The 25039-nt window shown below is 39.9% G+C and overlaps 3 protein-coding genes across 3 annotated transcripts in view; 1 reads left to right on the top strand and 2 right to left on the bottom strand.

Annotated features, from left to right (window-relative positions):
* LOC116046125 overlaps positions 1-9512 on the top strand; it is a 37730-nt gene extending 28218 nt beyond the window's left edge. Inside the window, exons 61-74 of the mRNA XM_031294342.2 lie at positions 65-226; positions 1101-1263; positions 1356-1543; positions 1728-1820; positions 1939-2143; positions 2836-3023; positions 4082-4179; positions 4826-5010; positions 5114-5304; positions 5453-5621; positions 6331-6440; positions 6594-6719; positions 8820-8946; positions 9066-9512. Of these exons, the coding sequence (XP_031150202.1) occupies positions 65-226; positions 1101-1263; positions 1356-1543; positions 1728-1820; positions 1939-2143; positions 2836-3023; positions 4082-4179; positions 4826-5010; positions 5114-5304; positions 5453-5621; positions 6331-6440; positions 6594-6719; positions 8820-8946; positions 9066-9076 (2016 nt within the window). The 3' untranslated portion in view covers positions 9077-9512. The remainder of the gene's footprint in view (positions 1-64; positions 227-1100; positions 1264-1355; positions 1544-1727; positions 1821-1938; positions 2144-2835; positions 3024-4081; positions 4180-4825; positions 5011-5113; positions 5305-5452; positions 5622-6330; positions 6441-6593; positions 6720-8819; positions 8947-9065) is intronic.
* On the bottom strand, positions 9485-13960 carry LOC116046163 (V-type proton ATPase subunit d 1-like). Its single transcript, XM_031294417.2, has 8 exons — positions 13658-13960; positions 12275-12446; positions 11830-12008; positions 10689-10768; positions 10388-10465; positions 10115-10291; positions 9924-10001; positions 9485-9698 (listed from the first exon to the last, which is right to left on the bottom strand). The coding sequence occupies exons 1-8, from the start codon at positions 13776-13778 to the stop codon at positions 9525-9527; spliced, it is 1059 nt and encodes a 352-aa protein (XP_031150277.1). The 5' UTR covers positions 13779-13960; the 3' UTR covers positions 9485-9524.
* Positions 13961-15067: 1107 nt separating this feature from the next.
* Positions 15068-23152, bottom strand: asip2b (agouti signaling protein, nonagouti homolog (mouse) 2b). Its single transcript, XM_031294447.2, has 4 exons — positions 22999-23152; positions 22777-22899; positions 16820-16893; positions 15068-16161 (listed from the first exon to the last, which is right to left on the bottom strand). The coding sequence occupies exons 2-4, from the start codon at positions 22883-22885 to the stop codon at positions 15994-15996; spliced, it is 351 nt and encodes a 116-aa protein (XP_031150307.1). The 5' UTR covers positions 22886-22899; positions 22999-23152; the 3' UTR covers positions 15068-15993.
* Between the last annotated feature and the right edge of the window lie 1887 nt (positions 23153-25039).

Genomic DNA, 25039 nt, shown 5'->3' with positions numbered 1-25039 from the left:
AGACTTTCAGGATGCTTATTTCTTTTCTTCAGCTGTTGTTTTTTTCTCACTGTGTGTCTCTCAGACTTTGTCGTGGTCAGGATCCCACAGAGTGAACTCAGGAGAGGAGCTGTTTTACACACAGTCCCGTCTATCGGTGACAGGACGGCCACACCAGTGCAGCCTCACCTTCGCCTTGATCAACTCCTCTACTGCTCAGGGCTCCAACATGTCTCTGTTCTCTGAGGTGAACAACCCTCTGGGGATTAATTACCAATAATGTGTCTCAGTTATAACTTTAGTTAAACATGACATGTCATGTCACTTTTATATTATTTGGTATGATGGTTTTATTACTTCGCTGCCAGGACTTTATCGTAATATGGCATTATCGGAATTGGATTAAATAGCACTCTGTACACATGTGGCTGTTATCGCAGCTTCTCTGTGTGTGAGCTTTTGTATTTCTGTCTTTGTGAGGACCAATTTAAGTTTTCAGCCTGGAGTGGGAGGACACTTTTGGAAAATAAAGAGTCGATCCTTACTTCTTCAAAAGTTAACATTAGAAGTTAACATTTCTAGAGGTGGATGAGAGGGTCGATACCACTCTCATGTTTGTCAGTTAATATTAAGCTACGGCTGATTAGCTTAGCTTAGCATAAAGACTGGGAACAGGGGGAACCTGCTAGCCTGGCTGTGTTCAAAAGGAACAAAATCCACATACTAGCACAAACTCACTGATTAACACGTTATAGCTTGTTAGTTTAATCTGTACAAAAATAAGTGTAAGTGTGTAAGGACCAGTTGTGGTTTTTACAGAAGGTTATGTGCCAGACTATTTCTTGGCTATTCAGTCTCAGGCTGACTTGGCAACATCCCAGCCAAGAAATAGTCTGACACATACCCCCCCCCCCCCCCCCATTAACCACAATCATGTTTTTAATAATTATCTGTGAGGGTCTTTACGAACGTACATGTACAAACGTGTGTGTGTGTGTATGTGTGTGTGTGTGTGTGTGTGTGTGTGCGTGCGTGTGCTTGTGTGTGTGTGTGTGTGTGTGTGTGTGTGTGTGTGTGTGTGTGTGTGTGTGTGTGTGTGTGTGTGTGTATACACTTCATAGTCTAGGATTGGTAATTGGAGTGTGGAGGTGGGGAGCAGTGCCCTGTGGTGGCCCCAGGGGTCTGGTCTCCAGGTGCAGGCCAGACTGGACCGCAGAGAGAAGATCTGGCTGAACTGGACGGCAGAGGGACGATGTCTTCAGACCACAGCAGGTTACACAAACGGTAAATACAGAATTATCTCTGCCAAACTTCCAAAAAAAATGACAAAAATATTAAAACTAGGATTATGAAGAATTCAATCTGTTCGTGTCCAGGTCCAGGTCTGAACGAGGACGTCACTGTGGTGGCATGTGTGGGAACAAATCGCAGTTTGATGCTGGATGTGCAGAAAAGAGACAGCAGCAGCAAACCTGAAACTCTGGGCAGTGTGTCTGTGGAATTAGCCAATCAGAGGCTGATGCTGAGAGCAAGTGGCTGTTTGGAAAGTCTAACTGCAGTGGAGGTATCACCAAAACAACAAAAGTTGCCACATTTTGGGTGCCCAGATAGCTCAGTTGGTAGAGCTGTCCTGTCAATAAAGGCCTAAAAATGCCCCAAAAATAATCTTAAAAAATAAAAATAAATGTTGCCACATTTTTATATTAAAGCATGGCACCTTGAAATACCCTATGTTGTTGTTTTCACAGGCACGGATTCAATACTTGAGCTGTCAGTTACAGAATAAGCTGCTGGAGAGAATCAAGACATTACAGTATCACCTTGTTGAATTCAGACATCAGGTAACCAAACTACTGGATACTACAGAATACTTAAATATTTAGTGGTTTAGGCTCAGCCAATGCTATAGGGATCTAACTTTAAGGCTTAAATGTGCTTTTTTTTCTTTTTTCTCCGCAGTCCAGGGACAGTGAGTTGCTCCAGGAGCTGAGCGCTGTACCCCTTCATGTTTCCCAGCGAGCAGAGGCTCTGCTGGAGCACAGAGACGGAGGTTTGTTGGCTCTGTGGCAGAGCGGCCCCTTGCGTCGCATTGTGACCGACAGCCTGCCTCGCTTTCTCAGTCTGCTGCAGCACGACTCTCTGCTGGGACAACAGGAACTGAGGAGTGAGTCCAGAGAGATGTTGCAAAATTGTCATGAGGTCACTGAAAGAAAAGGGCAGAAACAGAAACACTGAGAAAGCAGATATAGAAGATGGCACCATCTCCTACTGTCATGTTTGGCCAATACCTTTCATAAAAAACTTCTTGAAAATAACTTGTCTACAGATGTCTGTTTGATATACAGACAGGTCCACAGGCACACAGCTACAATGACAGAATGATGTATTGTGGTTGTGTATGCACAGTAAATTTAGTTGCTGTAATAGACATGCCCTTAAGTTTTTTTCCTCACAGGCAGAAATCTAATTTCTTCAAGAAACTCAAAACTAATCCTCTCTTCCTTTGCGTCATAATCTGATGCATGAAAAGCATCTCTTCTGTCTCACATTATTTATTTTTTTCTTACACAATCACAGACTTTTTGTTTAGTCACTTTTTGTGAGTCTCGTAAATTCCCACTGCGATACATCATCCAATGCGTCCCTGAGCAAGACACTTAACCCATAGTTGCTCCAGAGGCGTGTGACCTCTGACATATATAGCAATTGTAAGTCGCTTTGGATAAAAAGTGTCAGCTAAATGACATGTAATGTAATGTAATGTAACTTCAATGTGAGAAAAACTTGTGCTGTTGCTCTCATAACAGAGCCATTTTAATTCACAAAGTGTGAAAAAGTGTTGTGCTCCATCCTCAGGGCCCCTAGCCACTCTGGCAGGTGTGTACCAAGATGTGAAGGGCCAGAGGCTGGAGGCGTTGTGGAGGGAGGCTGTTTCTTTGTGGACTGACCAGTTGGTGGAGATCCTATCTGTGCTGTTGGAGAACCCTCAGCTGAGGCCGCTGGCTCAGGCCAGTGTCGCCACGCTCAGCGTCGCCCTGGATGTGGTGAGAAAGCTGCACGCTGCTGCCTTTTTCTTTTGTGATAGATAATAGGTAGTCTATATTCACGACGTTCCACTTCCGGGATAGCTCCGTTGCTGCCGGAAATTCCACCGGATCACACGGATCTCTTTTCGGCCGGATATCCGTTACCTTCCGCTTTCTTTGTGTTGGAATTTTAAACTCTGGTTGATTTATGAGGACCATGGTTAACTGCTCCCCAGATCTCTGCAGGGTAAATCCAGACAGCTAGCTAGACTATCTGTCCAATCTGAGTTTTCTGTTGCACGACTTAAACAACTTTTGAACGTACACATGTTCCACCAAAACAAGTTCCTTCCCGAGGCTATTTTGCAGCGGCACCGTGGCACCGTGGCACCGTGGCTCCGTGCGGAGACGATTATCACTGGTTTAAAGAAATGCCAATAAACCAGAGCACGTTTGTGTCCCATCCCGGAATGCTGTGTAGACTAGCCAGACCCTCCTCTGCAGCACTGTGGATGAAGGTCTGGCAAAGCCAGACTAGACCATAGATATTATTAGTCATTTCTCTTTGGCAAATTTAAGGCACATTGTAGATATTTTTACAGTGTGTGCATGTCTGATTCGGTATCATTGAGTGTGTTTACATGCATAGTAGTATCTCAGTTATGATCGGGTTTTTGGAGTATCCTGTTTATGTTTACTGCATGTAAATATCCTGGTTTCAAATCGTGGATGAGCTCTTATTCTGGATTTAATTAAACCTGGACATGCTAGAAACTGCTGTTTCTGATCATTCTCTTCTATGTGTTCAGGTGCAGAATTGACTCAAGTTACGTAGTAATTAGTCAGTAAAACATGAAATATGATGATAAACTTGTAAAATGTACAGTAATTATGACCAGCATGCTGAAAAAAAGAAAGTCTGACTTTGGACATGCAGAGTAGACGGAGAGGCAGTAATGTTGAGGTAACTCAGTCAGACAAGACAAATCCAAGATAAGACTCAAACCCAGCATACTAATATGCATGAAAACACACTCATTAGTGTGTATTTATGGTTGGTGTTCTGTGTGCACCAGGCAGGACAGCATACCTACCATTGGGCGGAGACCAGGTTGGCAATGGCTCTGTCTGGAATCAGGAAACGACTGGCCTCTGTCTACAAATTCTCCCCCAGGTACTGCACATGTCTGAGACACATGAAGACAAACTCTCTGCACGCCTTTTTTTTATTCGTTCATTCATTCATTCATTCATTCATTTATTCTTTCATTCACTCAATTATGTAAAGATGTCAGAGGAGGGACAACTCCTTCATTGTATAATAGTATGCCAATCCCTCCCATAAGAACCAAGGTCACAGGGTATCTCGGTAACACCTGGGCTCACTTTGGTTGAGTCATGCAGGGTTTTTGGATGTTACATATAAATGTCTTTTAACAGTTTTTTTGTGACTATTTCAATTTGAAGCAGGTCTTTACTATACTTTCTGAAATATAGTCATTGAAATGCTTGTGTGTAACAAAAGTTATAAAACTAAGTTCACGGTCAGTTTAACATGCCTGCAAATCTATAAATCAATCCTTACTGCACAATAATCAATTAGCGATAAAGCTTTTGAACAACAGGTAATATAATAGTGTTACATATAACTAATGTATTTTATTTAGATGGTAGTGTCCCATGAAGTTGTTGTGAAAATTGATTTGGACTCGAGCTTCAAAGTTCTGCATTTGCTGTTAAATTGCTAAATCAGAACAAAAGAGATGTAAGAAAATTATTCCAGTAAGATATTATGAATCGTGTGTTCTTGGTTTTTGAAGTGAGTGTTTAGTGGTTGCATCAGTAGCGCTGCCACCGCTGCCCTGGTCCAGGGTGTCCGAAGCTGGACTGGTGGAGATCCTTCTGGAGGAGTGGCTCCTGAGGCCCCTACTGACCCTCACCTCCGTCAGGCCCACAGCTGAGCTTTACCGCCTTAAGAGGAAGATCATGGACAGCCCATTTATACGTAATAACTACCATTTTCTAGCAATATACGTATAATGCAACTTTACTGGAGGACTTACAGTAATCAAGGTTGCAATGCTGTCTTTCTTTTTTCTCTCTCTAAGACCAAGCTCTGTTGGTGGCAGATCAGTTTGTGGTGACATTTGACGGTCACCTGTATGAGCTCCCGGGCTCCTGCCCACTGCTCCTCGCTCAAGACGTCAGCGCTGAGATTTCATTCACACTGCTGCGCACTTCAGACTTCCTTCTGTTAGAAATGAGTAACAGCACAGTCAACATTCAGCACAATGGACAGGTATGTGTTAGTATAGGTGAAAACGTGGCTCATATAAATTAGTAGTGTTGTGATTTCCAGCAGCAGACTAGTCAGAGAAGAAAATGAACACTGCTGAAGTAAATGGCTTCTCTCAACGTGTTTGAAGAAATATATATGTGTGTCACAGGTGAAGGCCAACTGCAACAATGCTGTAACACACGCGTTCCACAGTGACAATGGAGTGGCTGTCAGGAGAGGGTCAAACATTGTGCAGGTGTCCAATCAGAATGGCGTGTCAGTGTCATGTGAACTCTCGCTTGAGGTGTGCAGCTTCACTCTCGATGGATGGTTGCATGGTAGGAATAATCACTAAACGGTTTAGGGCCAAAATACATTTCTGATCTGCTAATACATTACAAACCACCCAGAACTCTCAGATCGTCTGGGACAGGTCTGCTTTCTGTCCCCAGAGTCAGAACTAAACAGGGGGAAGCAGTGTTCAGTTTTTATGCTCCACATATCTGGAACAAACTCCCAGAAAACTGCAGGTCCGCCGCAACTCTCAGTTCTTTCAAATCAAGGCTGAAGACCTTTCTTTTTGATGTTGCCTTTCTTTAAATAATTTTTAATTTATAAGTCCTCTGGGAGGCCAGGTTTGGAACCTGAGTTGCAACAGAAAAAGAGTTAAAGGATAAGTCCTCTGGGAGGCCTGAGTTAGACTCAGTTAACTTGTTCTTATATTGCACTGTACATTTTATTCTCGTCTTTTATTTGTTTTTAATTTCATTTCATTTTTTTATCATTTTTTACTGCTCTTTAATGTTTTAATTTTTTGTAATTGTTTTTAACTGCTCTTTAATGTTTTATGTAAAGCACTTTGAATTGCCCTGTTGCTGAAATGTGCTATACAAGCATTGGATGAACATTGGATGAATACAAGCTATATAAAGCTGCCTTGCCTTGCCTTGCCTAAAGATTTAACACAAGTTAGGAGAATAAACAAGTCCATGGTCATAAGTACTGATCCTTAGTTTTGGTAACAACATGTTTTTTTTATCTACACAGGCAGGTCCACTGGTCTGTTGGGGACTAATGACAATGAAGCAGGGAACGATTTTCCTTTGCCTGATGGATCTCAGGCTGAAAACTTGGAGGAATTTGTCTACAGTTGGCAGGTAGGACAAGTGACAGTGGCAGTGTTTGTATATCAAATACATAGAGAAGAAAGTCCTAAAATCTTCTGTCTGCATATTCATGTTGGCGGAGTTTTGTCGACAAAAGATTACCCAGTTCTCACCTGCAGTTTGATCATTTGTCTGTGTCTTCAGATGAAACCGGAGTGTATTAAATCGCCAGGTGTAACAGAGCACTCTCCGAAAGCAGCCACACACCCTGTAAACTGTGACTTCCTGTTTTCCTCTCCTGATTCTCCGCTGAGTTCCTGTTTCAGGGTGGTGAGTAGAAAAACACCTGTGCGAATGAACAATTTTGTACCTAGCGTTACGTAATTCATGAGCTTCTAAGACACTGTGAAAACATGTATCTGGCACGGCGCCCACCAGACAGCCTTGGCCTAACCTTGTCCTAATTGATTAGTTTAGTTTAGTTTATTTATTTCAATCAATCACATAAATACACAACATCACTTACATAACATAAATGGTAAAAAAAAAAAATAAAAAAAAAAAAATGTCACCTTAGTTTATGCAGTGTAATTTTAACTCGTTTATAATCAATACTGATCGAAAAGGTGTAGGTTGAAGCATTTCCTAGTTACACCTACCTTTTTACATTCTATTTTATTCTTTTTTTGTTCTTAGGTCCCTCAGGATATTATCAATTTATATAAAATGTATTATCATTAATTTCTGTATTTATATACATATTATCCCACATATGTGCAAAAATAAAAATAAACAAAACAAAATACTTTCCCATTTATATACACATTGCCATTCATGCCTCACTTTTATATTTGTTAATCATCCTACTTTTTAGTATTTTTTTATATCTTTGTAACGTGTAACATTTGTTTTTATAATATTCCTTCTTGTTGTACCTCATTATAGTTGTTAATTTGTTTTTATATAATTTATACTTATTTTTTGTATCCTTTGTTCTGTATTTTAAATAGTTTTCATAAAATAGACTTTTCTTTTTGCAGGCATTTTCTAGTCCCCTAGTGATCCCCCAGGGCTTTCCTTCATATTGTTGCCTTCTTTGAGTTTGTATCGGGCAGTGATAATCATACAGGGTAGTGAGAGAAGACAGGAATTCATTGTAAGCTTTGTTTGGATCCTTATTTGAGTATACGTTCTTCCAGCTTTGTGAATTTAAAGCCTCTTTAAAAGCCCTGTTGGCTTCTGGTGTTCTCAGGCGAGTGACTATCAGTGGGTGGGTATCAATATTTTTATGGATCTTGTTCTTAAAGAAATTTTGTACAGCTGTAAAAATACGGAGGTGGTCAGTAATGTCATTAATAAGCAGTCCACTTATTACTCTGTTCATGATGTCTGCTGAAAATATTATCTATTAATGTTGCACTGTCCCTTGTTATTCTGGTTGATGGTAGGAATAAGACTTAAAGTCTCTATTCTTTTTTTCAGTAGATCTATGTTGAAATCCCCACATACAAAAAACATATTTCTGTCATTCATTTTACCATACATTTCAATCATTTTTTTCATTGAATACGTTTAGACAGGATCCTGGAGTTCTTAGTATTATGTTCTTAGACTTTTCAATATCTATTTCTAAAGTTATGCATTCCATTACATTTTCGATTGTTGTTGACCTACTTTCTACAATTTTGCATTTTAAATCATTATTTACATAGAGTGCAACCCCTCCTCCCATTTTGTTTATTCTGTTAGTGGTGAATAGTTTGTAGCCCTCTATTTCTACATTTTCCCCCTCTCATCATTCAACCAGGTTTCAGATACAGCAATTACACTAAACATGTCATATTGTCTCAATTACTCCTTGATTTTTGTTGTTGTTATAGAGACTTCTGCTGTTGAAGTGTATTATTGACAATGTTCCTTCCATAATGACATGTCTTTTAAATTAATCATCGGTATAATACTCACAGTTACAGTTGTTAATATTGTAAAGATGGTTCTCAGGATCTATGCCATTTTCCATTTCATGTTCCGTGTAGTCAAATGTTTTCAAATTCAGCTCTTCATATTTCTCATGCTCATTTTGACAGATACTTGTATATTCCAATAATCCTATTCCTCCAAGGTCATCATCATTCACATCTCTAAATGGTAAAGAGATATCCATATCCAATCCCCTCATAACAGTCTGCTGTTGATGTAATTCCATAGAGATTGTCTTGGCCATACAAATGATTCCACACAGTGCTCCATGGTGTCAGCAGAAACAGGCAAAATTGCAAAAAATTCCTTTTCATGGCCAAGATAAGAAATTAATTAGCTGGATGTGATGAGTAACATTTTCAAAAACATAAATGACCTTCTGCACTTATAAATTTCCCTCATGGATTAGATGAAGCAAAAACTTCTTTTTTACAATGTTTTTGTTGCCAGGTGGATCCTGGTCAGTTCTTGTTGGTGTGTGAGTTGAGCTCCTCCAGAGCACCGTGTAGATTAGCATCTGCTTTTGTTCATCTCTGCAAGCAGAACTACATACCTCTGGAGGTCCCTGTCCAGTGCTGTAAGTTTAGCCATTACATAACCAAAGAAGACATACATGTTTAGACTCATACTGTTCTGATCTATGATACTGTAGTGTCATGATATTGTAGATATTTTACAATTTTCTTTTTGTTTTAGTGAAAGCATGAAGGGAAGACAAGCTGATGAAGAGCAAAGATGTGTGATATATGACCTGTTAGCTGCTAAAACTGACACATTTACACTTTTATACCACTTATATTTTGTATTACATTTTGTACTCTATTGTATAGTTACACATTGTTATACCTCATTTAATGTACAACTTGGCCCTGTTTAGACATGCAGATATTGTGCCAGTAATGTGAATGTGAACACTAACTAGAGCAAGTAGTTTATTCTTAATCATGAGGCCTCATTTTTGTATTTTCTGTGCTCTGTAGTGCAAACACTGAAAATATTTGTGACTGACTTTAGCGCAACCCTAGTAACTAATCCTCATAACCAAACTTGGATCATAAAGAGATCAACAAATGTGTTTTTGATAAAGTGCATTTATTACCTTGTTGTATGCAACTGTATGTTAAATATAGGTATGTATTTGTCTTTATTGCTCAGTTAAGTTGTTTCCTGGAAGATGGGTATGTAGTTGTGTATCTTGGACTTCTGTCTCTGTGTGACACACTCAGCGATCCAGACAATGTTGCGACTCTCCTGCTCCTTCAGTTTGATGTAGGAGTAAAATACTCCGAAGTGGAACTGCTGCAGGAAAGCAAGTGTGTTCAGCTTCACCTGAGAAAATATTAAGGATGAAAGTTGAAGCCGCTCAGAGAGACAGAAAGACAGGTTTACATACAATTATGATAAAACAGTTTACACATGAATCATGTTTAGAATATGTTTGCATTGTGTTTGCACTGTTTGCAGTTTTAGCTCTTCAGAAATGTAAAAAAAACAAAAAACAATCCACCCACTGGTTGACTTGTTAAAATATTTACTTTGAACAGTTTACAGTACCTCTTGTTCAAAGAATCTGTCTTCCAGAGTCTTAAAACCTGATCCTGGCTCAGGGTCATCAAAAATGATTTTATATGCCTGCAGGGAGGTTAAGTTATATGTTAACCACATGCACAGTATGACTTAAGTTAACTGCAGTAACGACACAGCAGCCCTTGTTAAGGAGTCCTCAAACATGTGATTTGACTCACTGGGTAACAGTTTGCCACTGCTTTGACCTGCTCGTGGTCCTCTGCCCTGGCCAGCAGGCTCAGCCCTTCAGGGTAAAGTTTGCCACAAGATGGATACAATGCACTCCTGTCTGTACAGCTGAGATCTGTCCCGAAGGAGTTCACTGTGATGATGAAGGCCCGTCTATCTGCCTCAAACTGCAGCACACATACATACAGAGCATTTTCACAAAATTATCTTATATACTATGTAAAATTTCAACAAATTCAGCCCAGTGGAAAGTGTCATAATACCTCGAGGACAGGGCACATGATATCTTTTGTGTCACCACCAATGGTCTTGCAGAAAGAGTGGAAAGACTCTAAATATGCCTTTGAAGAAAAAACATATTGATCATACGATGAAAAGGGCTTTAAGTGTCTGTAACATTGGTTAAAACCCCTAACAAAGAGGGAAAGGCTGTAAAAGTTGTGTCACAGTAGTAAACTCTACAGTCCAGAATTCATGAACACACAAACACATACACACACACACACACAGAGGCATCATGGTAAATTATGATAGTCATGCCATCTTATGTCACCCTGTAGTCACCTTAAACAGTTTGCTTCTGAGGATCTCAACTTCCATTTCATCCAGGTTGCACTCAGACACAGCATCCTGGAAAAACTGAGCTATGACACAACAACACAGTGGGCATCAGTTTGTATCATTAGTCTGATATTATATATAACTTTTTTATTTGCCAGAACTTCAATATGAATGATAAAAATAAAAACATGCAACGTAAGTCAAATATTCTGACTTACTAAAGACCTGGACAGACAAGTTTTAAAATAACTTCTAATTGAAAATTTGAAATCCACTGATTATGATGGAATAGCGGTCGGTGGATTTACTCATTGCTTCATTTCCACTGCAAGGTTCAGTTTGACTCATCTCAACGTAACTGACGATAGCTTGGCTGTTCAAAATTGGCTTGTTTATGCAGGATGTTGCGCTCGTGACGGTTCTCCCTGACCAATCAGTGGCGTGCAGTGTTTTATCTCCACCTTCTAGTATCGGCTCAGCTCGATTGGAACCTTCAACCACAGTGGTACCAAAAGAGTACCAGGTACTATCCAGAACTTTTACTTATGGAAAACCAAAAAAGAACGAGTCGAGCCGTGCTGTGCCATACAATGCAGTGGAAATTCAAGTTAAAATGGGGTACAACTCTGAGAACAAAATGCAAGGAGGGAGAAGCCCAGAAAAATAGAAAGAAGCTCAGAGAGCTATTGTAGCTGACGAGCGCTAACCCAGTTGATTAGTGTTTAGCGGGATAGCTGGCCAGTTACATTCAAGATTAAAAATACATTTAGTTTACTTTGAAAAAGATTTAGTTTTTCATTTTCTTGTGTGTCTCACCCTACTTACATACATCAAAACAAAATGCTGTTCCTCCCAGCCAACAGCAGTGCAACAAGAAAGGATTCTAAGATTTGAGTTTGTAAGTTGACTAACCATTAGCATATTTTTTCTCAATTTTTTTGTCTTTATTTCCTCTCACCAAGAGGAAGTGGGTTTTCAGAGACGTTTCCTCCCCACCATAAAAAATCCACTTCCACTGTAAACAGGTTATGATTAATTATCTCGTGACCTGCAATGACTTTGTGCCTGAAGGGATATTAGTACTGTTACTACACTAAAGTTGACCATCTTTTGGTGTTCAACACAGATTATCTGATGAATCTACCTAGTGGTGTGTCCACCAGGATGGCTGAGTAGAGCTCAGTTGGGGTTCGAGCGATGCCCACTGCTGCCATTTGGTCAAAGGCTCCCAGTGGGTGACACCGCGGGAGGAGCTCTGCCACATCTCTCTGTTTCAGGGCCCCGGTGATCAGCATCACCACATTGTCGATCATGTAGCTGTAGCTGTAACACAGAACGGAGTAAATGGATTCACCTGCATGGCATTGTATATTACATCCCCTTTATTTTGTAGAAACTATGAAACTGGTAGCACATACAGTAAGTTTAGTGAAATTAGATTTCTTTTAATGTAATGGACTGCTATCATAATAGAGGGAAGAAAATGTATATTTACCTAAACAACAGTCTTTTGAAGATAAGCAAGAAAAATTGATAGATACGGGAAATGTGACATTTGTATAATTTATAATATAGTACATGTAGCATACGTTATGTAGTCAAGGAAGGTAGATAGTGGAGGCAGGGCGTTGGAGCGAAGGCAGCTGAATTCAGTCAGCAGGTTCTCCCTCAGCTTGCTGTCCACCATAGACACAGTCAGATCCTCTTCAGACGAAGACAACATTTTACCGTAGTCTGTGCTCTGCAGATGCAGCTTCATGTCTGAGAAGAGTAGAGGGAAAACATTACGTAATGTAACCTGTAAGGTTGTAGTTACAAAAAAACAGGAAGAAGTGAATTGCCTATATAATTCACACATGGCTGTACTTGTTAAAGACATTACAGCTGATGATGACTTTATTAATCCCACACTGGGGAAATTCCTGTGCTACATCAACTCAAAAGAAAAAAATGTACACACATCAGAATAACACAAATACACATTAAGTAGACATAGGAGAAAAAAATATACATAAAGTATAAGAAATAGAAAAATATAATTAGTTATAGCAGTATATATATATATAGTAATAAAACAAACATATTTACACAATAAACGCCCTTATATAAACAAACAGTATATAAACACAGATATACGGATGAATAGAAATGAAATATTGCACATTTGGAGGTAACAAAGAGTGATAAATAAATAAATATGCATAGTGCAGAATATTGCCCAGTGATGGCTCATATTGCAGAAACAGCTAGCAGTGCTACATTGTGATGTTGTGTTAAAGAGTCTGACTGTTGCTGGAATGAAGGACCTGCGGTAGCGCTTCTTCTTGCACTGAGTGTGCAGCAGTCTGCTGCTGAAAGAGCTGCTCAGGGAACAGTCTCATGTAGGGGGTGAGAGGTGTTGCCCATGATTGATGCCAGCCTGGCTAACATCCTCCTCTCCCCCACCTCCTCTATGGTGTCCAGAGGGCAGACCAGAACAGAGCTAGCCCTCTTCACCAGTCTGTTTAGCCTTTTCCTGTCCCTCTCTGTGCTCCCAGCTCCCTAGCAGCCTACTGCATAAAAGATTGCAGATGCAACCGCAGAGTCATACAAAGTTTAAACAGTCCTGATAAAAGATACAGTGCTGTAGTTAAAACATACATGTCATTTGTCGAATTTGCACTGACTTGAACTGTATGCGTCTCTCGGAAAGGAATGCCTGGTTCTGGTTATCTCCTTGAAAAACGGACTCAAGGTTAGGTATGTTGATCCCTGTTAACTCCACTGCAGCGGAAATCTTTAAAAAGATACAATTCTGGGATAGCTCAATTCGCATACTATGACTTGTTATGACATTTTTATGACAAACTATGACTTTTTTATGACAAACTATCACTTTTTTATGACATTTTTATAGCATACTATAGCCTACTAAGACTTTTTTTTAACTAAAATCTGTCCAAAAATGATACAGTGTGATACAATAGTCTTACCCTCAAGTGTGTCACACTGGGCCAGATTGTGATAGTCGGTGCGAGTCAGGATTCCGGCCTTCATTCCGCGAACCAGACCCTCCAGATAACCATGATTCACGTTGAAACTGAGCTCTGCCATGATGCCAAAATGAGCTATCAACAAGCCAGGGTGCAGTTGAAGTATTGTTTCCTCGTCCAAATGTGTCTGTCTTTGTTTTTTACAGTAACTTCTGCATTATGTCCTCTCTGACTAACATTCATGCAGTTATTTTCCCTTCCTCTTTGACACCAAGAAATTCCATAGCTGCCCTACAAGTGTTTGTGGTCTCAGTTCCTGCTCTCAAGTACATTCAGTCTGGCTACACAGGTTGATAGCTCTTGTTCTGTGTACTCTACTCTTTACCCAGAGAGAGAAATATCTCCTTATTTATTTATTTATTTTTATGATTATTTTTTGGGGCTTTTTATTCTTTTTTTTTTTTATAATATAGTACAGATAGACAGGAGGGTGGGGAGAGAGAGGGGGGGATGACACTCAGCAAGGGCCACGGGTCACATACAAACCCAGGCCGCTGCCAGGACTCAGCCTACATGGAGTCGCCCCAGAAAAAAATGGCTATTTTTAACAGACAGTAGATAAAAAGTGACCCCCAACTGCTTGGAGCGCCGACTATGTGGCAGCCCTGTCGACACCTCTCCATTAATGCATGTCTATGGGTCCTGTGTGTGCATGTGTGTGTATTTTAGGCTTATGTGAGTGATGTAACAACAACAGAGTGTAAAAAATGTCCCATTGAGGGATAAATAAGGGTTGTTCTTATCTTCTTAACTGCTCTCCATCGTGAAAGGCTCACAACAGTTACAGTATCAATCTCAGTTTATACATTTTATACATTTTGCATGTGTGAGAATGAATCTGTGCAAAATCTGGCAGCAGAACACAGATAATGTGGTGTATCATGTTCCCTGCAGACACATTTATGTGAGACATAATCACTGACCATTCCTTATGTACGCTTCCTTAAATATGCATGACTATTTTTGATTTGAGCACTTAGTGTGACATAATCAGACACAGTACATGTGTTCAGCTCTCTGTAATTATATGTGTTGCTCCATTGTGGAGACATTACTGAAATTTTAATATGACTTTTTTTATTAACACCACTCTTTGTTGTCTTAAACTTCTTTGTTGTGTTAAACTCCTTTATGGTCATGGCTTTACATACTGAACCTTTGATTAATCAATACATAAAAGCTACTGTTATATATAATTAGGTGTGCATATTTTTGCAATCAGACACCCTTCTCTTTCCACCGGAAGTGGAGCAGACAGTGTCCCAGACAAAGTAATATAGTACTGTATGTGGACCATAGATTGCCCGGCAAGGATTTAAGAGATGCAAAACTGCTTTATTTTGGAATTCCCAAACTAACATTGTGTGTATGCACATTCTTCCTGGATACACAGTTGGCCCCCTACACATACGATTTTTCTTCATTATCTTTCGGCTTTCCACATTGTCGTCCTGGAAAATAATACAAAGCAGCTTAAGTCCCTATTTATCCACAAGACAGCTGCCAGCAAACATTTGCAATAACTACTTTGTTTTGCATTGTTTTGATGCTGTGTCTCATATTTCCTAAATTCAACATGGTTTCCTCTCATAAATCCACATATAAGTGACTTGTCATTCAACATTTATTTATGTATGTACAGTATGCATTTTAGGATATTTCCACTTAACAAACGATAAGGAAAAGCACAAAAACAAGGATAATATAGGCTTATATTTATTCAATAGCAAAAATATAAACTAAGTTTAACTCATAAATCCACATTATTAATAAGTCCACATTTCAGGACTTAAATTTGTTCTCCAATGCATATTTTTTTTACATAGGAACGGAACTATCTGTTTTTAACTGTTGATGGCTCAAAACATATGATTTTGCTTTATTTTTTTCCACATTTAGTCTGTACGGCAGTAAGGTTAAAAAAATAAATCTAAACCTAGTTATTATGGGTTACCACATGCTTAGGTTAGTATGGCAGGAGAGCAGAAGTGATAAAGATATTCAAAAGCAGCAATAGTGCGGGAAATAACCAAGGCACAACACACAGTTTACACGTTGATTGTCTACATACATGAAAAAGCATACGTCACCCATACGTTACACCTACATTCTGTATGTTGGGTGTTTGGATATTATGTAAACATTTATGTGAGTATTTTCTTATTCATGCCTCAGAAGACTGAAAAATACAGGCTTCACCCTTTCATTCCCATGTCTCCACTGTATATGTCCTGGTGCTGGGCTTTGTCTGTTCACGTGTGGGTTTTGTGCTCCATTTACGTCTTCTTTAAGCACAGGGGGTTCATCCTCCAGCAATGACAGATGGTGTTGAAGAGTCGACAGCGGCAGGAGGCGCAGGGGTCGCAGCACAGGACGTGGGCGGAGCAGCTTTCCATCAGGCGGCCGCAGCGACGTGCAGGGGACATGAGGTTTGACTTGTGTTTCTGAAACAAGAGAGATCATTTATATAAAGTGTCTCACAACAAAATGGAAAAATAGTTAAAATCCCCATGGACCCTTGGGATTGACACATGTGCAACAAATACAAAAACTTTACACTGCCCTAAAGATTGAGCCTTGTCATTTAAAGATGCAGTTAGTAATTTTGCGCAAAGATTGTTGATATTTGAACTCAACTGCCAAACAAATGCAATTGGGGTGTGGCAGTAGCTCAGTCAGTAGGGAGTTGGGTTGGGAACCGCTGGTTCAAGTCCCCATACGGACCAAAGTATGGTGGTGGACTGGTAGCTGGAGAGGTGCTAGTTCACCTCCTGGGCACTGCCAAGGTGCTCTTGAGCAAGGCACCGAACTCCCAACTGCTCGGGGTGCCTTTCCATGGGCAGCTCCCTCACTCTGACATCTCTCCATTAGTGCATGTATAGGTACTGAGCATGTGTGTGTAATTCAGGCCTGTGTGTAATGTGTATAATAATAACAACAGAGTGAAAACATTGTAATTTAATGTAATAAAGTATACATTATTATTATTATTATTCCCCCTTCGGCAGCTCCACCCCCCAGATTCACGGACAGATAACTACTGGCTGGCACATTCAACTGCTGAAATATAAAGGCACCTTAAGAGGACCAAAGAAAGCTTACAGGAGTGTTACTTTCCTGTGGCGGAGAAATGTTTCGCCTCGCAAACAGTCGTCTGGCCTTCGCTTGGCTCCAAACTAGAGTTGGAAATAACAGAAGAATCAATGTTTCCTGTTAAAAACACTCATTAAACAAGGCTTATTATATAATGACTCAGTTTCCAGGAAAAATCCCTCACCACACTCTTGAGACCTTCTATATATATTCTGGTCTCACACCAAACAACAAGCTTCTTGTTTATTCTCCTCTCTTTGTACTGTCAGGTCAGCACTTTGCCTCAGAAGAGAAGTAAACATGTATGTAACATGGTAGTGGTGGCCGGGAGGTCGTCGGTTCAATCCCCAGACCGACAGGATAAAATCTGGGTGGGGAAAGTGAAAGAGCAGCGCTTGTCCCTCCCTCATTACCACCACTGAGGTGCCCTTGAGCAAGGCCCTTAACCCCAACTGCTCCAGTGGAGCTGCTCAGTGGCCAGCAGATCAGACTGTGGTTGTGGGCAGCTTCCAGGTATGAATGTGTAATTGTGTGAATGTGATCTGGGCGTTCCTGCAAAAGAGAGGTTGCCTCGTTCTGTTCTGGGGTCTTCCTCCAGTCAAACATACCAGGGCATCTTTTTTGACACGGAAACGTTGACTAGAGCGCATTTGTAGTAAAAAAAAAAAAAAAAAAAGCTGCCAGCGTTTTGGTTCCAAAAAGCAGCCGAGAGAATTATTGGAATTGTTGGGTCTTTGTAAATTATAGAGTGTGGTCTAGACTTACTCTATCTGTAAAGTGTCTCGAGACAACTCTTGTTATGATTTGATTTTATAAGTAAAATTGAATTGAATTGAGAGCGTCTTTTGTTGCTATAACAACACTATATAATAATAATACTGCTACAGTATCCCAGAGCGCTATGTGGAGCGGTGCTATACGTTAGATAAAACCAAGCGGTGGAACGAACAGAGAGAGAGAGAGAGAGCGGTGCTGCTAACGTTACATAAAACAAAGCGAGTTCCCTGTACAGTGAGCACTTGGTCATACCGTATAACTCGCTGTGCTCCGACTCCATTTTTTCTTGTTGTTATGAAAACGAGTATGACAGGTCTGGCTACTCAGCTTGTCATTGGTCGGCTGTCAAAAAGCGCTTGATGACGTAGGGCGTTTTTTTTTTCTTTTTTAGAAAAGTTGAACTTTTTTCAACTTCAAAAAGATGCCCTGAGCTACAGACAAAAAAGTCGCGGAGGCGTTTAAAAAAACGACTTTTATAAAAACACGGTTTACTCCATAGGATTATGATGTAAAACAGACGCTGGCATCTTAAAAAAAGACAAGTGCCTTACTGGCTACTTTAAATGTGATGGTTCACTAGTTCTACACTGAGCTTCTTGGATGTCCAAGAGCTCCTCCCTGTCCTCTGGGAATCCGCATCTTATTGTGGTGAATGGGTTTGTGTGTCCCTGGGAGCTGTACTGTCAGGTGCAGTAGCTTCAAGAACCAGTCTGACTCGACCACAAATTGAAAGATTAACCTCACAGGAAATAAAGAAACCGGGACCCCCTCCTGAAGCCAGTGCTAGCACCCATGGGGCAAGGTTGGGGTTGCCACCATATGGGCTCACCACCAACAAGGAGTCGGGTAAAGGTTCAGTGCATTGCCAGAGAACTTGGCGTGCTAACACCCGTTTACATAAACTGGATTTTTAATATGTGGAATTTATAGCTATAGAGTCTGTGCTTTCTTGACTTATTTCTTTGGTTCATGGCCATCCTGATTTAACTACTTGAAAGAGTTTTTAACACCTAATTAAATATTACTAGAGAAGCGGTTGTACAAAATGTATTTAATGTTTTCTTTTTGATCCCTCCCTCCTTCATCCTGTCTTTCTGCATCATTTGTCATTCAGTGTGCAGGAGGATGTTTAATCAACTGGAAGTGATCTCCTCCCTCACATTCTTGCTAGAATAACAGTGAGAATCAAATAGAAACTATTAAGCTCACATTAAAAGGCTCATCAAATAAGTTTGGGATGAAGTGACATCCATTTTTCAGTATGTTAAAAGAGTTATATTTGTAGTTGACAGCTCTGCTGTTCCAGTTTATTGTGATGTTTATGGTACTGTTCAAGTATATCTGTACAACTTAACTACTGCTATTACTTAACTATCTCAACAACCAGTGGATGGATTTCCATGACATTTTGTACAGAGACATCCATGGCCCCCAGATGATGAATACTAATGACTTTGGTGACCCTAGACTTTTCCTCTAGCGCCACCAGCAGGTTAACATTTGTGTTTTTGGGTGAAATGTCTCGATAACTGTTGGACAGATTGCCATGAAGTTTGGAACAGACATCAATGTTGCTAAATATGAGTTATAAACTTTTTTATGAGTTATTAACTTGGTGATCCTGACTTTTCATCTAGCGCTATCATCTGGTCAAAATTATAATGTATCCAATATTTTGGTTTAGGACTAAATACCTGCAGAACATTCCCATCACCCACAACCAGTGTAGGAAATAAAAAAAAATACTAACTAACTAAGGTGACCATGGTAAACATTATACCTGCTAAACCACCATCTATCCAAATGACTTCATCCTGGCTTGACCTAGTTGCTCCTCCTCAGCCTGGCTTGGCCTTCGTGAAACGCACCTAGCCAGGCTGCACAGATTAGACTAGGTCAAGCCTCACTTTATCGGTTATCCTGGATTTATAAATTCGGCTTTTGTGAAACAGCCCCCAGGACTGGAACATGCTATCAACAATAACAACCTTTATTTATGAAGCACTTTTCAAAAGAAGTTGCAAAGTGCTTCACATACAATTTTAAAAGAAAAGAGTACAGTACAGTACAGTCGATAAAGTATCTTGGGTAAAAACAACAACAACTAACCATAATAAAAAAAAACAACAGTAAAACCAATAAAAAGAAAGTCTAAAATAGTTTTTAAAAGTGACTTCAAATGTATTTCTTCCCACCTTAAAGGTCCCATGGCATGAAAATTTCACTTTATGAGGTTTTTTAACATTAATATGAGGTCCCCCAGCCTGCCTATGGTCCCCAATTGGCTTGAAATGGTGATAGGTGTAAACCGAGCCCTGGGTATCCTGTTCTGCCTTTGAGAAAAAGTAAGCTCTGGGGCCTGTTTCACAAAACCAAGATAAGGGATTAAGCCGGGATTTATCAGTTATCCTGGATGATTTAAGCCTTGACTCGGTTTCACGAAAGTGGAGGCACATAAATCACCATGGAGATTTATTCTGTGCAGCTAGCCTGCTCCCGACCAGGCTAACATTCAGGATTTATTAATCCTGGAGCCTTTTCTGATCACCCAGCAGTGGTTTTACCCTATTGTTATCAGCCTGGATTAAAATACAACAGGTGCATATTGCTGTTCCTTTAAGTACTGTTATTATTTAAAGTTGTGACCATTATTTTTTTTAATAGTTTTTAATAATTATTCATGTGACAGTCATCGTTACTGTTATATTGCTGTATGCAGACTGCTGTTCATATTGTTGTTAGACGTTTGATGAATATATTATGGCAGTTGTTGAGATAATTAGAAAAGGCTGATACAATTTCAAATGTGTTTTAAATGAAGTCTGTTACTAAGGGCAATACATACAACGCTGTACATTTCTAGAGTTGACCAATGCACCTTGAATTATTTTAGTTGATTCATTTTGTTTTAATTCTTTAACAATAAAGGATCATGTTTGTTCCTCTTCCATGTGCATTGTATTTGTCATTCTTAGCACACAAATTGTGTTGTCCAGTAAACTGAGACTATAATTTGGGAAGATTGTACAATTTAAATTTAAAGAACATATCCTAATTGTACAATCCTCCCAAATTATAGTCTTAGTTCACTGGACCAGTAACTATCTAGTGATGTAGGCTACTGTACATTTATGTAACAACAGGGAGAGGACACCCAATGGTTTTTGACCTTATATTTAGCTGGGGGGGAAATAACTGATGAATATACTCGGTTCCATTCATGTTTACAGTGTGCATGGAATTTATCACTTAATTATCTTTATAGTTTCTAGATTTTAGAGTCACATTTCTTCAGTGTCTTTATTTTCTATGTTCATATATACAAGGGAGCAAGGCATATAATATGTAGAGAAGGAAACTCGTCCTTTATAAAAAATAAAAAAAAATAAAAACACGAGAAAAAGCGTGGCAGATAATAGCGGACCGACTGAATGATAGTCTAAAAATATACATTTATGAACTACTGCTCTTAACTGAAACCATTCAATGAGTCCCTTGTCATTTGCAAAAACGAACAGTTGTACACTTTGCATTAAAACCGAGCAGTGGAAGTTAATATGCCATGCCATAATAGCCCATGAGAGAGAGGGAGAAACAGAGCGAAAGATATTTACGCATCATACTCTAGCGTTGTAGAAAATTGATCTTCATGGTAAATTTTCTGAGTAACATTATCTTCTGCTTACTTTTAAGGCAAAGAGTACAACTGTTAATTTGTGCAAATGATTAGTAGCCTAATCCTTGAATGGAATGATTATGACGGTTTCAGTTCAGAGCAGTGGTCAGTTAATGTATATATTTAGGCTACTTACGCATTCAGTCAGTCTGCGATCGTCTGCTACACTTTCTCTGTTTCATTACAGCGGCCGTGTTTCTTTTCTTTTTATACAAATAATGTGTTTCACGTCATCATACTTCCACAAGAAGCTGCTGCTCACTCTGTATAAAGTATGTACAATGTGTATTCTCCATTTTGGCATCAGTAAATCTGTGATCGACCTCGCGGTCTTTTGAGGAAAGCCGTGGACGCGCATCTATCTGAATTACTTCAGCCTGGCTCAACCTAGTCGCTCCTCAGCCTGGCCTTCGTGAAACGCACCAAGCCAGGATGCACAGATTAGACTAGGTCAAGCCTCGCTTTATCGGTTATCCTGGATTTATATATTCTGCTTTTGTGAAACAGGCCCCAGATGAGCCGTTCTGGAATCTTGCTTGTTATGAGGTCATAACAAGCAAGGTTACCTCCCATTTCTCTGCTTTGCCCGCCCAGAGAATTTGGCCCACCCATGAGAGAGAGACATCATGGCTTTCAAACGAGCAAAGTGGCAGTTGATCAAGGCCACAGCCCCACCCTCCGCCTTGCCACCCCCCCTCTCCTCCTCAATAGCTACAGACACAGAAATGGCACGTCCTAATGAAAGCTCATTGTGGGACTAGCTCTAGTGGCTGTAATTCTGCACCAAGGCTGAATTTCGGTAAAGAGACATCAGATACAGTATTAGGGGACCACTAAGGCCTATATAAAAGCATCCAAAGACCACCATGTCATGGGACCTTTAAGTTTTCAGGTTTGAGCGAGGAATGGCCAGTAATGACCTACCAGTGGATCTCAGGTTGCATTCAGGCTAAGAATCAGGATGATTTGTCAGCTGTCCAAAACTTTTTAGCTTCAGAAATTTTAAAATCATACCAGGGCATTGGTATAATACAATAATATGCAGGATTGGTTAAAAGACAAAGATAATATTTTAAAATTGAAGACATTTTCTAAATGTTTCATTTTTAATTAATCCAACTTTTTTTTCAAATTTTAATTCTAAATACAAACTAAACCATGATCAAATAGATAGCCTAACATCTGTCTCTCCTCCTTACAAATATATTAATTTCATACTTTTATTAACCAACGTTACTTTGTAAAACAATTTAAAGACTAAATGCATTTTATAAGGGAACTATATAGAAAAACAACATCAGTCTATGCTAGAAATATTCTTCTATCCAGTCATTATGTTCCTTTATATTATGAGCTGCATCATTTTCGTTCACAGTGTAGCATTTAAACGAAATTTTACTGGCTCACAATCACAGCACAACAAAAAACAAATCAAATCCACTTACATGATTTAAAAACATTATTTAAAAAATAAAATAAAAAAAAATAAATAAAGAGGAGGTTGAATCCTTACCTGTGTCATTCTCAGTCTTCCTCACATCTTTCTTGGTGTCCTCTGCCCAGGACAGCGGGAAGGCAAGCAGGAAGAAGCACAACCAGTGTCTGCCGTTGATCGTTCTCATAATGATGATGAGATCTGTTGATGACACGGTAAACATCAGTCTCTCATACCTTCATTACATAAATATCAGATTGTCAGGTGCATATGGGGGATAATAATCTACGAATTACGTACTTCTTCTCTTTTAAACCCTCACTTCAGCTCTAAACCCCTCACTTCAGCTCCCTCGTGTTTCTTTCTGGTTGTGAGGAGGTATCTCTGCCTCCAACAGGGTGGATGACAAACGACCAGGAGCGAAACGCGGCGCCCCCACGTGACGGGCTCCACGCACGACAGGAGATGTTTGTGCCTTGGCAACAGAAAACAGATCAGTCTCAGAGGTATTCTTATATACAGTCTATGGGTATGCTGCGTTCCCTCTTAATACATCCATGTGCGTTCCAGGCAACCCTGCCGTAACTCGTGTTTTCACAACCTTCTACCTCAAGCAGTCAAACCCGTAACTTACTACTCGTGAACTCGTACCAGATCGTTGTACTCCTAGTTACAGTTTTTGTCACACACACATAAACAACAATGGCGACCCCTGTTGATGCTGTACAGACGCCGGTGATTAATGCTGCGTTCCAGACACAATTTTTAGCCCGTAAGTTGCTACATCAAGTCACAACTCACGACTTGGTAGCGTTCCAGGCAAAGTTACCACAAACTCTTCTAGCTAGCGGCTACCTAATGTTGACATTAGCTAGCGCTAGCTGATACTAGCGGTTTCGGCGACATATTTTGGGCTTCATTTAATAAACATAACCTGTAGCTAGTAGTACACAATCATATGTGTACTGTTTTACAATGTGCGGAATTACTTTACGTTGCCTATTTATGTATATTTATATTTCTCACTGTTAATCACCGGCGTCTGTATAGCATCAACATTGTTGTTTATGTGTGTGACGTCAAAAACTGTAACTGGGAGTACAACGATCTGGTACGAGTTCACGAGTAGTAAGTTACGGGTTTGACTGCCGTTCCAGGGCACTTTCAAGGGTAGAAGGTTGTGAAAATACGAGTTACGGGTTGCCTGGAACGCAGCATAACAGTGAGAAATAGAAATACATATACATTAGGCAACGTAAAGTTATTTTGCACATTGTAATCAAAACAATACATATACGATTGTGTACTAGCCTACTACATGTTATGTTTATTAAATGAAGCCCAAAATATGTCGCTGACTAGAAATCGCTAGTATTAGCTAGCGCTAGCTAACGTTAACGTTAGGTAGCCGCTAGCTAACGCTAGCTAGAAGGGTTTGTGGTGACTGTCGGTACACGATCCGTTCTGCCTGCACGATCCGTTCTGCACATGCGCAAGATAATACTGTTTTACCGAGGATACGACCTGCACGATCTGTTCCACGCTAGCCTATGGCTGACAGCTAGATTCAGTCTAAAATAACGTTAACTCAAACTTAATGGGAAAAGCAGGCTACAGCTAAATTAAGACTTCACAGTAATAACAATACAGACAAGTATTGAGTGATTGTATTTTAAATGAGCACAAGTAAAGTAGAACTGACGTAACAGCTGTTATATATGTTAGGTGTTTGTTATATATGTCAACGTTTATTTTCAAGTTTTATTTTGAGGGTCTTTTAAAGTTATTACATGCTGTCTCAGCTAGCAGTTAGCCGAATGAGCCGTTAGCTAAACTAACGTTAGCTTGGCTATCGACCGGAAGCGTGGAACAGATCGTGCAGTGTCGTAAATCCTCGTACAACCGCGCATGCGCGAACATTTTGCGCATGTGCAGAACGGATCGTGCAGGCAGAACGGATCGTGTACCGACAGTATCCTCGGTAAAACAGTATTATCTTGCGCATGTGCAGAACGGATCGTGCAGGCAGAACGGATCGTGTACCGACAAACATTAATAATTACTGTCACTGCCCGATGTGAGTCGAGTGCAGATGTGAGTCGCGCATGCTCAGATTTAAACTGTTTACGGCATAACGTGTCATACTGAAATTTGTGAAATCTATAAAATAATAAACGTTTCTCTTTACATACAATAACAGAAGATGGTAATCATTTCAAAAATGTTGTAGCTATCTATGACTGTTTGGTTGCTAACGTTAGCTCAAAATACCATTCAAGTGACAGCCTTTGTTGTGTTTGATTGCTAACTTTTAGCTAGCAGTCATTTCAAAAACGTTGTA

Source organism: Sander lucioperca, chromosome 9 (genome assembly GCF_008315115.2).
Source record: "Sander lucioperca isolate FBNREF2018 chromosome 9, SLUC_FBN_1.2, whole genome shotgun sequence".
In the NCBI taxonomy this organism is placed as follows: domain Eukaryota; kingdom Metazoa; phylum Chordata; class Actinopteri; order Perciformes; family Percidae; genus Sander; species Sander lucioperca.
Note: the sequence above shows the minus strand (reverse complement) of the source record. Positions and strands in the feature narration are given on the sequence as shown.